This window comes from Taudactylus pleione, unplaced genomic scaffold (genome assembly GCF_031769625.1).
Source record: "Taudactylus pleione unplaced genomic scaffold, aTauple2 ptg000707l, whole genome shotgun sequence".
In the NCBI taxonomy this organism is placed as follows: domain Eukaryota; kingdom Metazoa; phylum Chordata; class Amphibia; order Anura; family Myobatrachidae; genus Taudactylus; species Taudactylus pleione.
In genome coordinates this window covers 2659838-2672065 of record NW_028285109.1, presented here as the reverse complement: position 1 = coordinate 2672065, position 12228 = coordinate 2659838, and the positions used below count along the sequence as shown (strand labels likewise).

The 12228-nt window shown below is 44.7% G+C and overlaps 1 protein-coding gene across 2 annotated transcripts in view; it reads right to left on the bottom strand.

Moving 5' to 3' along the window:
• Positions 1–12228, bottom strand: part of TMEM87A (transmembrane protein 87A) — a 79542-nt gene that overhangs the window by 17370 nt on the left and 49944 nt on the right. Inside the window, exon 12 of one of the 2 annotated variants that reach the window (XM_088456498.1) lies at positions 7182–7250. In XM_088456498.1, the coding sequence (XP_088312624.1) occupies positions 7182–7250 (69 nt within the window). Of the gene's footprint in view, positions 1–7181; positions 7251–7898; positions 7971–12228 lie in introns of both variants that reach the window. The other variant, XM_088456497.1, reaches the window with a different exon arrangement.

Below are 12228 nucleotides of genomic sequence, written 5' to 3'. Positions count from 1 at the left end.
AGGTCACACAGCAGGGGCACAGGAGTATTCATTACTCACTGACAACTTAAAAGATCCATAGGTGGAGCTAATTATTTCACTTGTGATAAAGGGGAGAATGTATTATAGCGGCACAGATCATGCTGCTGTAACTCTTCCTGCTTCGCCTCTTTACCAAGGCGAAGCAGAAAGCACTACTGATGAGATGTACGAACATCTCATCTGCCAGAGAGTGAGAGTGAAAATTCCCCCCTCTGGCAATTCCTGCCTGAGCATACAGCACATCAGCCTAGTGCTGATGCACGGTGTCTCCCTTCCCAGCTGACTCCAATGGGCACACACGGGATCCTACAAGCATTGTGATATCTCGCATGCAGTCCCCTGAGCCAGCAGCCACCGCAGCAGGGACAAAGTTGTCCCTGCTGTGGGGTGTTACGGCAACGACATCGGCAGCTGTCAGAATAGTCAGTGGCACTGACTGCTCATACATATCCCAACACATTGGCGTTGCTATCTTGTAGATAGCGGCGCAGATGATGACAGGACCCTACTTTAATATATGGGGGAGAAGCAAGATCAGTGTGCATAATGTGCACTGACACCACTCCTCCTCCATATCACTGGTTAATACATCTCCCCATCTGTGAGGAGACCTGGAAAACACTGTTTGGGGGCCTGTGGACAGAGTATGAAAAACTGTGCTTTATCCATACTGACTAGGTAGATATCTGCTCACTCTGCACCACACATGATCATTTCCAGATATTGGTCACAGAACAAAATAAATTGTTATAACAAATAACCTTATGCTATCCAAATCAAATGAGGACATCATATGCAGCATCAATGTTTGTTTTTAGGAGACAGATAACTGGAAAAGGGACGTCAAAACGCTCCATAACTAACAAATCCTAAATAACACTAGTGACTGCAGATGTTGCCATAAAATGAATATTATACATACATTATAAAAAAACAAAAAAAAGGAAAAAACAAAAAAGAGAGCAATCTGTACATTAAGAGAAGAAAATATACAGTTCACAAATAACAAGGGGCCCTGAAGAGTTACAACCAAATAAAAAAATGTAATTGCTCACATACACTTCATGCAACCCCTGCTAACTACGTAAGGCCTGTCTGCAGGATGACTAATTGTGCTTCATTTCAGGAATGGCAAAGAATCTGCTCTATATAAATGAACTAGCACAACCTGTTCACAAACAACTTTTCTGAGGTAAGTGGAGATCAAAAATAGAAAAGGGCTCATTTACTAACTTTGCATTCATTGGCCTACAGAAACCAGACAACTTTGTTACACTGTCTAACTTGCACTGAACAGATAAAAGCCAATTGTTGGTTGCTGTGCATTTCTTTCCCCTTCATGCCATGCTAGTAATGAGCTCTATTGTTACATTTCTTAAAGGCAGCCATCATGATGCAAGACGTGTTTTTATTTGCATACATTTTTCAACTACAGCATTATGTGAAGTGTGAAACTAGCAATATTTTTGTCAGAGAAAAAAAAACACCCATTTGTGAGAAGTAATTTCTGCCACTTTCTTTGACTTATTGTTAAATTAGGTATTATTCTACAATGTCGTAATAAAATGTACTTGAAACAATTTTTTTGAGTAACTTTTTTTTTTTAAAGTAAAGTAAGAAAGAATGTGTAATTTCAGTTGTAACCATTGTTTCAAATATCCATGTTAAAATAGTTTTTGTGGGGCTTGGTCTGGATTGACATTGAGTAGGACGTGAGTCCTACTGCTCTCCAGCCTATAAATCCTGTTGGACTATCCTGTGGCCACTGGAAGAATAATTTACCTTTCATCTGTGCTGGACCTTCCTCTAGCACCCTGGGTAAGATTTGGCCAGGTTCCAGTTCTTGTGTGCTTCTCCCTACCGTTCTATGCTGCCGTGGGGCCTCCTTGTGCTGCAGAGACTGAGGTGTCATCTTTGCTACCTCCTGCCGGCTTCTCTGCTGATCGTGGGGGTCTCTCACAGCAACTGACCTCTCCAGTTGCTGAATTATCTCCTGGGTCCCGCTGCTGGTAGACCTGTCTATGTCCATCTCTGTGGTGCCGCCTGGCTGTACGGTCCTCTTGCATGTCACAGTCATATTAGTTGCTGCTCTCCACTTCAGTGCTCTCCCGGCTGCTGTACCTCCGCTCCTGGACTCCAGGCCACACAATTACTGCACTTTCCTGCTTCGCTGATTTGTAGATCTCTCACCTGGCGGGTACTGCCTGTGGACTGCTCCCCAGTGCCTGCTCCTGCCATGGAATTCACACCTCTGGCTTCCTGCTGTGTACTCCTGCTCACCATCATCTTGGGGAACTGTAGTTAGTACTAGTGTGCCTCCTGCTTTTAAGATCATTGTTTAAGTCTTTGCTCCTTCTGTAAGCTGTTTGGAGCTCTATGAGGATAGGGTACTCCTATCATCCTTTCTGTTTGGCTGTCCTCATCTTTCAAGTCTCCCATTCAGTGCTACTTTGCAGAACTTTGCTATTGTATTTTCCATGCTGTTGGCCGGCTGACCTATCCCATGGTCTGGCTTTGAACTCCAAGCTGTTCTCTCTTGCCTTGGCTATATCATTTGTGGTCGTTATGGAACAGCTTCTACAGGCTATAAATGCTTCGGAATAAAGAATAACAGCTAAGATACCAGCGTTGTCTATGACCCTTTCTGTCATAATATGCAGGAGATGGGGGTAAGGTTGACAGGAATGAGCATCGTTTATCCATCTATGTGGACTGTGGTGCCCTCGATTGGCAGACCTCCTTGGATTCTCAGTTGGGGGTGTGCTGGGCCAGGGTTGTGGATGTTAGACCGCATCCGTTGTGCTGGAGTGTGTTCGGTTGGATTGTCTGGGAGAGTGGAAGATTGTACTCCTGACTGGTTTCTGGAATCCTGCTTGACTACTGCCTGCGGGCAAGCCTCCAGTGCTTCTCAGTTTGCTGCTGTTTGGATTTTCCATTTACCAATGCTAAGAATCCCCCGTGGACATTTCTTATTAAGACTGCATTATCAGAACAGTGATGTTTTCATTGCTGCCTTGTCCTTTACACATGCCTCAAAATAGTTTAACTGGCATGCCTTGGGAAGAGATGATCCTCCTTGTTTGATTTAAGTGCACTTGACGTATCGCCCTTCTTTGTTATTTTTAATTCTATTTTATCGTTGCTTTATTCTTCACACTTTTAAATTCTATTTGAATGTTTTAATACGGTCATATCCTGTAAATGTCTCGTCGTCATTATTTGTTTTTCTGTAATTGATTTAGTCGTAGGTTTGATCCATCATGTTATCCTTTTTTCTTTGTTTAGGTTTTCTATTTGGTTAGGCTATTATGTGAATAGTTGCCCCCATGTCTTCATAGTTGTAGAGTAGTTATTTAGGGATCCAGGTATGCTGTAAGTTGAAGGTATGGTCTTACAGGGTAGGGGGAACTGGTGGGTGGTTGTTATATTTTGTTGTCCATGTTTTGTAGATGATGGCTAGTGTATATTTTGTTGGTTTATCTGTATCGATATGATTTTTGTCTGATACACGCCTGCCTTAAGTAGTTGGGTTGACATCAGAGCAAATCGCTCTGGTGGTGTTAGGTGCTGGGGTATAAATGCATTTCACTGATCCTTTTTATTAAGCAGAGTTCATATATGTTACACGGTTTCCCACTATTTTCCTGGTTACGTGTTATGTGGACCTGAATGGCGCTAGGGGAACCCACTTCACATCTAATACAGTGGTTCTCAAACTCGGTCTTCAGGACCCCACACAGTTCACGTTTTGCAGGTAACCCAGCAGGTGAACAGGTGTAGTCATTACTCACTGACACATTTTAAAAGATCCACAGGTGGAGATAATTATTTCACTTGTGATTTTTGCAGGAGACCTGGAAAACATGCACTGTTTGGGGTCCTGAGGACGAGTTTGAGAACCTGTGATCTAATATAACGTCTAGTGAGTGGTTCTCAAACTTGGTCCTCAGGACCCCACGCAGTTCACGTTTTGCAGGTCACCCAGCAGGTGCACAGGTGTAATCATTTACTCACCAACACATTTTAAAAGGTCTATAGGTGGAACTAATTATATCACTTGATTTAGTGTGGAGACCTGGAAAACATGCACTGTTTGTGGTCCTGAGGACAGAGTTTGAGAACCTGTTGTCTAGTGTATGAAGGTTTTATGTATTATGTGAGATACTACTTGCCTGCTCTATTTTCTTTGTGGCATAAGTACCCCAGTTTCCTTTTTTACCCTTAATGTTGTGTTCCCCCTCGATTGGTGTTGTATGTACTGTGTCCTGTTTTTGTCTGGCATACCAGATTTAATAGCCTCTTTTTATTTGTTTATGTGTATCAGAATGATGGGTTATTTTTGTACACTGATCATGTCTCCTGCTTATACTGCATAATGCATATTTGTAGGTGTAAACTTTAAAACTATAAATAAAAACAATTTAAAATAGTTTTTGTGGCACATAATAAAACATATATATTTTTGCTAATCTGCATTGTGTTTGTGCTAAACTAGACTAGAGAACAGGTTAACTAACGTCTGACTAAACTTATGTAGTGTGTGTGTATGTGTGAGAGAGGGGAGAATTCAATTAGGTGAGAGTTTGGTCCCACAAGGTGAAATCACTGCATATTTGCCCTGCAAATTACATTTGCAATTCAATTCCAAACCCGCATTTCTTTTTCAGCGTAAATTCGCCTGTTTTTGTTTGCACCCCCCTGAGCAAGTGAAAAGGTTGGGCAAATCTATATATTTTAAGGTAAAAATGTCGGGACTTGCTTTAGAACCCCTTGAACACCCCCTAATGATTAGGCATTTTGGAATTTTTCAATTAGCTTAATTGGGCCAATAATTAAATATTTTTTGGGGTAAAAAAAAAAAAAAAAAATAGGCCTCACATTACCCCAAAATAAAATAAGTTTTTTTTTTTTAAGGTAAATAATGCACCCCAAATTTAATGAAAGTATTTACAAAAGAAAAATTATTGTTTTCGTTTTTGAAGTTGCCTCAAATTAACCCAAAAGCATCTTTGTTTTCTCCTTTTTTTTTTTTGCATTTTCCGTTTAATTCCTTTGTAATTAAATTAAATTCTACAGCTTTTTACAGTTATTTCCCTTTTTTTTTAAAATGCACAAATCAGCCATTTTACACCTTTTAAAAGCATACAATACATTCCTTAGTGTTCACTCTAGCTCCGGCGCGAGGCAGGGCGCCGGAGCTAGAGAGGGCATGTTCGTGCGCGCGCCGCAGGCGCGTCCGAGAAGGGGGCGTGGTCATTGAAAAGGGGGCATGTCTATAAGACGCGTCCCCTTTTCGTCACTCTTGGGGGCGTGCCCGGCACTTACGGACACGCCGGGCAGCCCCCAAGCCCTGCAGACAGGGAGAATAGATGCCGGGCGCATGCGCCCGGCGTCTATTCTCCGGCGGTGACCAGGTCACCGCACATTTCTTCACCCGCTGGACACTGCGACCCGCGGGTGAAGACAGTTCCCGCAGGCTGTTAGGGCAGGGCGCTTTTTGCCCTCCTTCTGGAGGGCAGGGCGCTTTTTGCCTTCCAGAAATAGGGCAGGGCGCCGCGCCCCGCTAAAACAGCCTAGCGGGAACGCTACATTCCTTATGACCACTAACAGTCTTCTACATGATTCTGCTAACAAAGTTTTCACTTTTTTGGACAAAATTTGCACACACACTCACTGCGAGTAGTGCGAATTCACATTTCTAATTGAACTGTGCATATCTCGGGTCCGCGCATGAAGGCGAATTATAAGGCAGAGTGCGAGTTTTTTGCCTTTTGCAAACTCTCGCCTCATTGAATTCCCCACTGTGTGAGTGCGAGAGAGCAACAGAGCCAGAGCAAGACAGAGAGAGAGGGTGAGAGACAGAGAGAGAGGGTGAGAGACAGAGAGAGAGGGTGAGAGAGGGTGAGAGACAGAGAGAGAGGGTGAGAGAGGGTGAGAGACAGAGAGAGAGGGTGAGAGACAGAGAGAGAGGGTGAGAGACAGAGAGAGAGGGTGAGAGACAGAGAGAGAGGGTGAGAGACAGAGAGAGAGGGTGAGAGACAGAGAGAGAGGGTGAGAGACAGAGAGAGAGGGTGAGAGACAGAGAGAGAGGGTGAGAGACAGAGAGAGAGGGTGAGAGACAGAGAGAGAGGGTGAGAGACAGAGAGAGAGGGTGAGAGACAGAGAGAGAGGGTGAGACAGAGAGAGAGGGTGAGACAGAGAGAGAGGGTGAGACAGAGAGAGAGGGTGAGACAGAGAGAGAGGGTGAGACAGAGAGAGAGGGGGTGAGACAGAGAGAGAGGGGGTGAGACAGAGAGAGAGGGTGAGACAGAGAGAGAGGGTGAGACAGAGAGAGAGGGTGAGACAGAGAGAGAGGGTGAGACGGCGAGAGAGAGAGCGAGAGAGAGGGCGAGAGAGAGGGCGAGAGAGAGGGCGAGAGAGAGGGCGAGAGAGAGGGCGAGAGAGAGGGCGAGAGAGAGGGCGAGAGAGAGGGCGAGAGAGAGGGCGAGAGAGAGGGCGAGAGAGAGGGCGAGAGAGAGGGCGAGAATGTGCGAGAATGTGCGAGAATGTGCGAGTGCGAGAATGTGCGAGTGCGAGAATGTGCGAGTGCGAGAATGTGCGAGTGCGAGAATGTGCGAGAATGTGTGAGTGAGTGTGAGAATGTGTGAGTGTGAGAATGTGTGAGTGAGTGTGAGTGAGTGTGAGAATGTGTGAGTGAGTGTGTGAATGAGTGAGTGTGTGAGTGAGTGTGTGAATGTGTGAGTGCGTGAATGTGTGAGTGAGTGTGTGAGAAATGGTAATAAACATTAACACACACTTTCAAATCCTTTTTGTTAAATATTTCTCTCAGGGCTGATAATAAAAGGAAACTCATTTGTAGAAATAAATATTAATTAATTAGACCATGTTTCACTACTGCCACATTATCTGATCATCATCATCGGAATTAAACATTAATAAAACTAAAAAACCCTGATTCAATTTAGTTTATTCCATTGAATAAACACAGAAAACCAGACCTAAAGACCCAAAGAAAAGATAAGAGAAGTGCACCTCAACTTCAATTCTGTGATGTCACATTAAAATGTAAGATGTACTGTAGAAAGCAACCAACCTCAAAAAGCAAACATAAAAGTAAGGAACATGGATAGAAAACAGCAAAAACCTTCAAGGAAGGATATCCACCAGCATAAAGCAGTGTCAAGAAAAGCCAGAGGAATGAAAGCCAGTGAGGCAAGGTCAGACTGCGCCTAAACCGGGAATGGAGCACAGAAATAAGGAGGAGTCATGAGAGAATTGACAACTGTGCAATGACACAAATGTTAGATACTGAGGGGGTATATTTACTAAAGTGCGGATTTTTAGAAGTGGAGATGTTACCCATAGCAACCAATCAGATTCTACTTAACATTTATTTAGCACCTTCTAGAAGAGAATAGCTTGAATCTGATTGGTTGCTATGGGCAACATCTCCACTTTTAAAAACCCGCAATTTAGTAAATATACCCCCCCAGAGTACTGTATACTGCCCTCATTTTGTTCTATAGCTGTAACTTGTAAATATGAAATGCAACACATGTATAAGGCACAATGATAAAAATACATATTATATAAAGTCATACAAATACACTTTCAGACTTCTATCGACGCAAACGAACCAGGACCATGGCGGCGGCGGAAGCAGCTCACATATATGCACCTTTACATATACATAAATGAAAGGAAATGCACAAGTGATGGGATGCACAGCCTCATAAATGTACATCTGATGCAGGTAGCAACATTGCTACATATCACGCCGTCCAACAAATCAGTGGCCCACAGGTCAGCCCAACAGCAGAGAGGTAAATGAATAGAAGCTGAAATGGTTAAGGAGCAAATGGCAGCTAAAAGGATATCCAAAAGAGAATGCAGGCATCAATTAATGACAGGCTCAAATTTGCGACCAGTGCCACGGTGCTGAAGTAATGCTAGAGCAAAAACAGGCAGAGAGAACATATTGTGTATTAATATCACGTCCTCAGAGATGAGAGGAGGTTAGTGATAGCTAAAATGTATAATAAAGCATGGTGCATATACCACAGCACATAACAGGCAGAGATATTATGGGAAAACAAAAAACATGAACAGCATGAAAGTAGCAGCTCTAACAGAATGTAAGATAATTACAATTGTACGTGCTATTCTTAGCCAGCTGCATGGGGAGGATTCAGAAAGATACTGGGAGCGAAATTTTCTCTGCAAAAAAATAAAGCGGACCTCGCGACCAATTTTGTAATACCGTGGGAATGTGCACTCCCGATACCCACGGTATTCAATATAAAAAAATACACGCAGGGTTTTCAGCACTGAAAACTCTGCAGTGCAAGAAATAAAAAAACAAAACTACTTTCCCTCTCCGGTGGTCTCCACGGCTCCCAGTGATCTCCCCTCCATGTTTGCACTGGGGAGAGGGCTGCTGGCAGTCAAGGGGGCTGCTGGAAGATGTAGTTATCCATGCTGCTGCCTCCAAGGGGAGGGGGGGCTCTCACACACACACTCACACATACTTACACACACTCAGACAACACACCACTTCTGCAGTAGACCGAGTCCTGACGCTGGAGGAAGAAGACACTGCCTCAGAGGGCGAGTCATTAGACTAAGCTAATTGGCAACTTCCAATTGTTTAGTCATTAGGAGGGGTGCTGCCGTGGTCCCATAGCATTTCCTGACCATTTTTCCTAAAAATATGGATTTTAGGAAACATTGGTCGTGTTCTGGAGGTGCGCAAAAAAACAAATAACAAAACAAACAAAAAACAAACAAACCTCCCAGCGCTTAAACAAAATGAAAAACCCCATACCTAATTAATTTTTGCTATTCTCACACCTAATTGAATACCCACACAGGGGGGTATTCAATTAGGCTGCGAAAAGCCATTTATCGCCGATGACGTCATTTTCACCTGTGCAAAAAGTCTTTATTAAAAAACATTTTACCATGTTTTACATGGCGAAATAAAGTGCAGAATTGGGGTTTAATGGTGCAGGCTTAAAAAAAATACCTGCACCCGTGGGAGTGTCCTTTAAAAGTTATCTGTGCAAAAAAAAATTGTCAGGACACCCCCAACAATGTACTTTAATTCTGGGGGCAAAAAAATAAAAAATTTTGGGGGGACAAACTTCTAAACTAGCGCAATTTATTCCTGAGGGGTTCCCAATGGTTGCGGCAGTTTTCTTCATTGTGGGTTGTAGTGGCAGCCGCACTTTTGAAGAATTTTTAAAAATCATTTAACGGACTTAAAAATATGCTTACACCCATTTTCATGTACCCCAAGTTTGATGGAAGTAGTTTTTTGTTTTTGCAAAAAAAAAAAGCTAAGTGCTATTCTGCATCCCTTCTTCATAGGCGCATTTATGCACCTGCTGCGGCTATTTAAAACCCCCGATATCTTTAGGTGGGTCCAAGGAACATTTCTCGAAAATTCCCTGATATTTTCGATACATACCTTTCCCCCAGTGTCCCGTTTATGCACGATCGTAATTGAATACGGGGATAAAGCAGGCACGCGCTCGATACTTTATCCCCGAAAAACCTGCGATGATGGTGAAAAAGTCTGACCTCTAACTTTTTCGCCATCAAATTGAATATGGCCCTTAGTGTCACAACACGTGCAGTTCCTCTTTCCGGCCCGGGGTGTCACTCTTTGCTCTGGTGCTTCTAGCACACTCTGTATATCAGCAGTGTTGCATCAGCTGAGTGCTGAGAAGCATCAGAGCAGAGAGCGACGCCCCAGGCAGGAAAAGGAACTGCACGGGTTGTGACAGGTGCAGGGTGCCAGAATGGACACTATACATTTGAGATCTGTAAATCCACAGCACACTTGATTCTGTAGATCCTCCTAGCAGATGTACTTCTTTTTGCTACATGGTTGCTAGTTTGAAAATGTTTAATATTTTAGGAAACTGGGGTGAAGAGGAAGAATGGCAATATATTGCCAATCTAGTCACTGGGCTTCAAAAGCATGGCTTCTTGTATAATTGTGCTAGCTCTAAATAGGCTTTTTAAAGGGGGCATTCTTTCTGAAGGCTGCTTTCCTTTATCCAAGACTGTATATTATATAGTGTGTTGAGAGGACCCTATTTCTACCAGCAAGATATGTGGACACGGACATCACAGTGTGTGGGAGACCCTGGTGAGCCAAGAAAAAATGGAAAAGTATGCTCACCGTTAAATCCCTTTCCCGTAGACTTATGTTAGTGCTACATGTGTGTTAACTTGCAGGTTGACCCAGTGGGAGACAAAAGCTCCTCTTCTCTATCTGTAACCAACCCCACCCCTCAGGAACTCAGTTTTAATTTCAAGCATAGCTGTAGGTGTGGAGATAAATAGAAATAATAGATCTAACATAAAGAGAGATAGTGGCAAGCAAAGTTTCAAAGGTCCGGGTCTACGTGAAAAGAGGATTTTTGGTACTTACCGTTGAATCCTTTTATGAGTCAGGCTGGGGGACACTGGACCATGGGTTGTAGGTGGGAATGGAAGGAGCTGGCACTAACTAACTCTGTAAATTTTACTCCCCTCTGCAACCCCATGACTCCGTACAAATTGAAAAGTGCCTGGTAAGGAGAAGCAGTAACTCAGTGACACTGTCATACCGAAAACAAAGAAAAATGGCCCCGTAGGGACCAACCGTGTAAAAACTACCACTCAACACGACTGAGCGTGAGGGAGGGAACGCACTGTTCCTCAGCCTGACTCAGAGAAAATGATACAACGGTAAGTACCAAAAATCCCCTTTTCTCAAGGCTGGGGGACACTGGACCATGGGACGTTCAAAAGCCGCCCCCAGGGGAGGGAACGCTCAGGTTGCCTGACCGGAGAACTGTACGCCCAAAGTGGGTGTCGCCGGAGGCAAAAATATGAAACCTGTAAAAATCACGTAAACGTGTGTACAGAGGACCAGGTAGCTGCACGACAAACTTGTTCAGTTGAGGCTCCGTGGTGCGCCGCCCAGGAAGCCGCCACGGTCCGAGTGGAATGAGCCGACACTTTGGCAGGTGCGAGCGCCAGCATCAGAATAAGCCCCAGAAATGACTGAGCGGAGCCACCGTGCAATGGCCAGCCATGTTTGTGGGCATCGTAGGGGACCAGAAAGTAGTCCGTGTGACATAAGTCTGATGTTCTGTCCAAGTAGATCCGCAGGGCCCGGATGACGTCCAACAGCGACAGATCGTCCTGTTCCCGGGAAGGTTCTGATGGTGAAAATACAATAAAAACAAACAAACAAAAAAACAAAAAACAAACCTGGTTCAGGTGGAAAGCAGAAACAACCTTCGGTTGAAACAAAGGGACTGTTCGGAGAACAGCCCGATCGTTATGGAAGATAAGAAACAGTGGTTTGCAAGACAAAGCCCCCAACTCAAAGACCCGCTGAGCCGAGGCAATAGCCATCCCGAAACCCATTGGCCTTCGCAGTGGATGCCATGACTGTTCCTTGGAACTTCCGTCTGGCCTACAGTTTTCCTCCGATTCCCATGTTACCGTGGGTACTCCGGCGGGTCAAGGAGCAACATGTTCCAGTGATTCTAGTGGCTCCAAACTGGGCACGCACAAAATCGAGAGACCTTGTAATTGTGCCGAGACGCCATCAGGTCCACTTCCGGGAGTTCCCACTTCCGGACCAACAGCTGGAAAACTTCTGGGTGGAGAGACCACTCCTCTGGCAGGAAGGTGGTCCAGCTGAGGAAGTCCGTCTCCCAATTTTCCACCCCCCGAATGAACACTGCCGATAGTGCCGAGACAAACATGTCCACCCAAGCAAAAATGCGACTTGCCTCTGCCATGGCAACCACGCTTTTGGTGCCGCCTTGGTGGTTTACATACGCCACCGCTGTGGCGTTGTCTGATTGAATCCTCACTGGCTGGCCAGGAGGGACTGGGCTCCCAACAGAGCCAGATAGATGGCCTGGAGTTCCAGCACATTGATAGGCAAAACCGTCTCCGATGACAACCAAGACCCTGAAGACAAAGGTTCGACGCCACCGCTCCCCAACCGCTGAGACTTGCGTCTTCAGTCACAATGAAACAGTTGGGAGTGACCAAGGACCGACCCTGGAGTAGGTGATTGGAAATCAGCCACCATTGAAGGGAATGACGAGTGCTGTTTGACAGAACCAAAAACTGAGAGGCGAGGTCGTCCGAGCGACCCGTCCAATTTCGGAAAATATCCCACTGGAGAGTTCA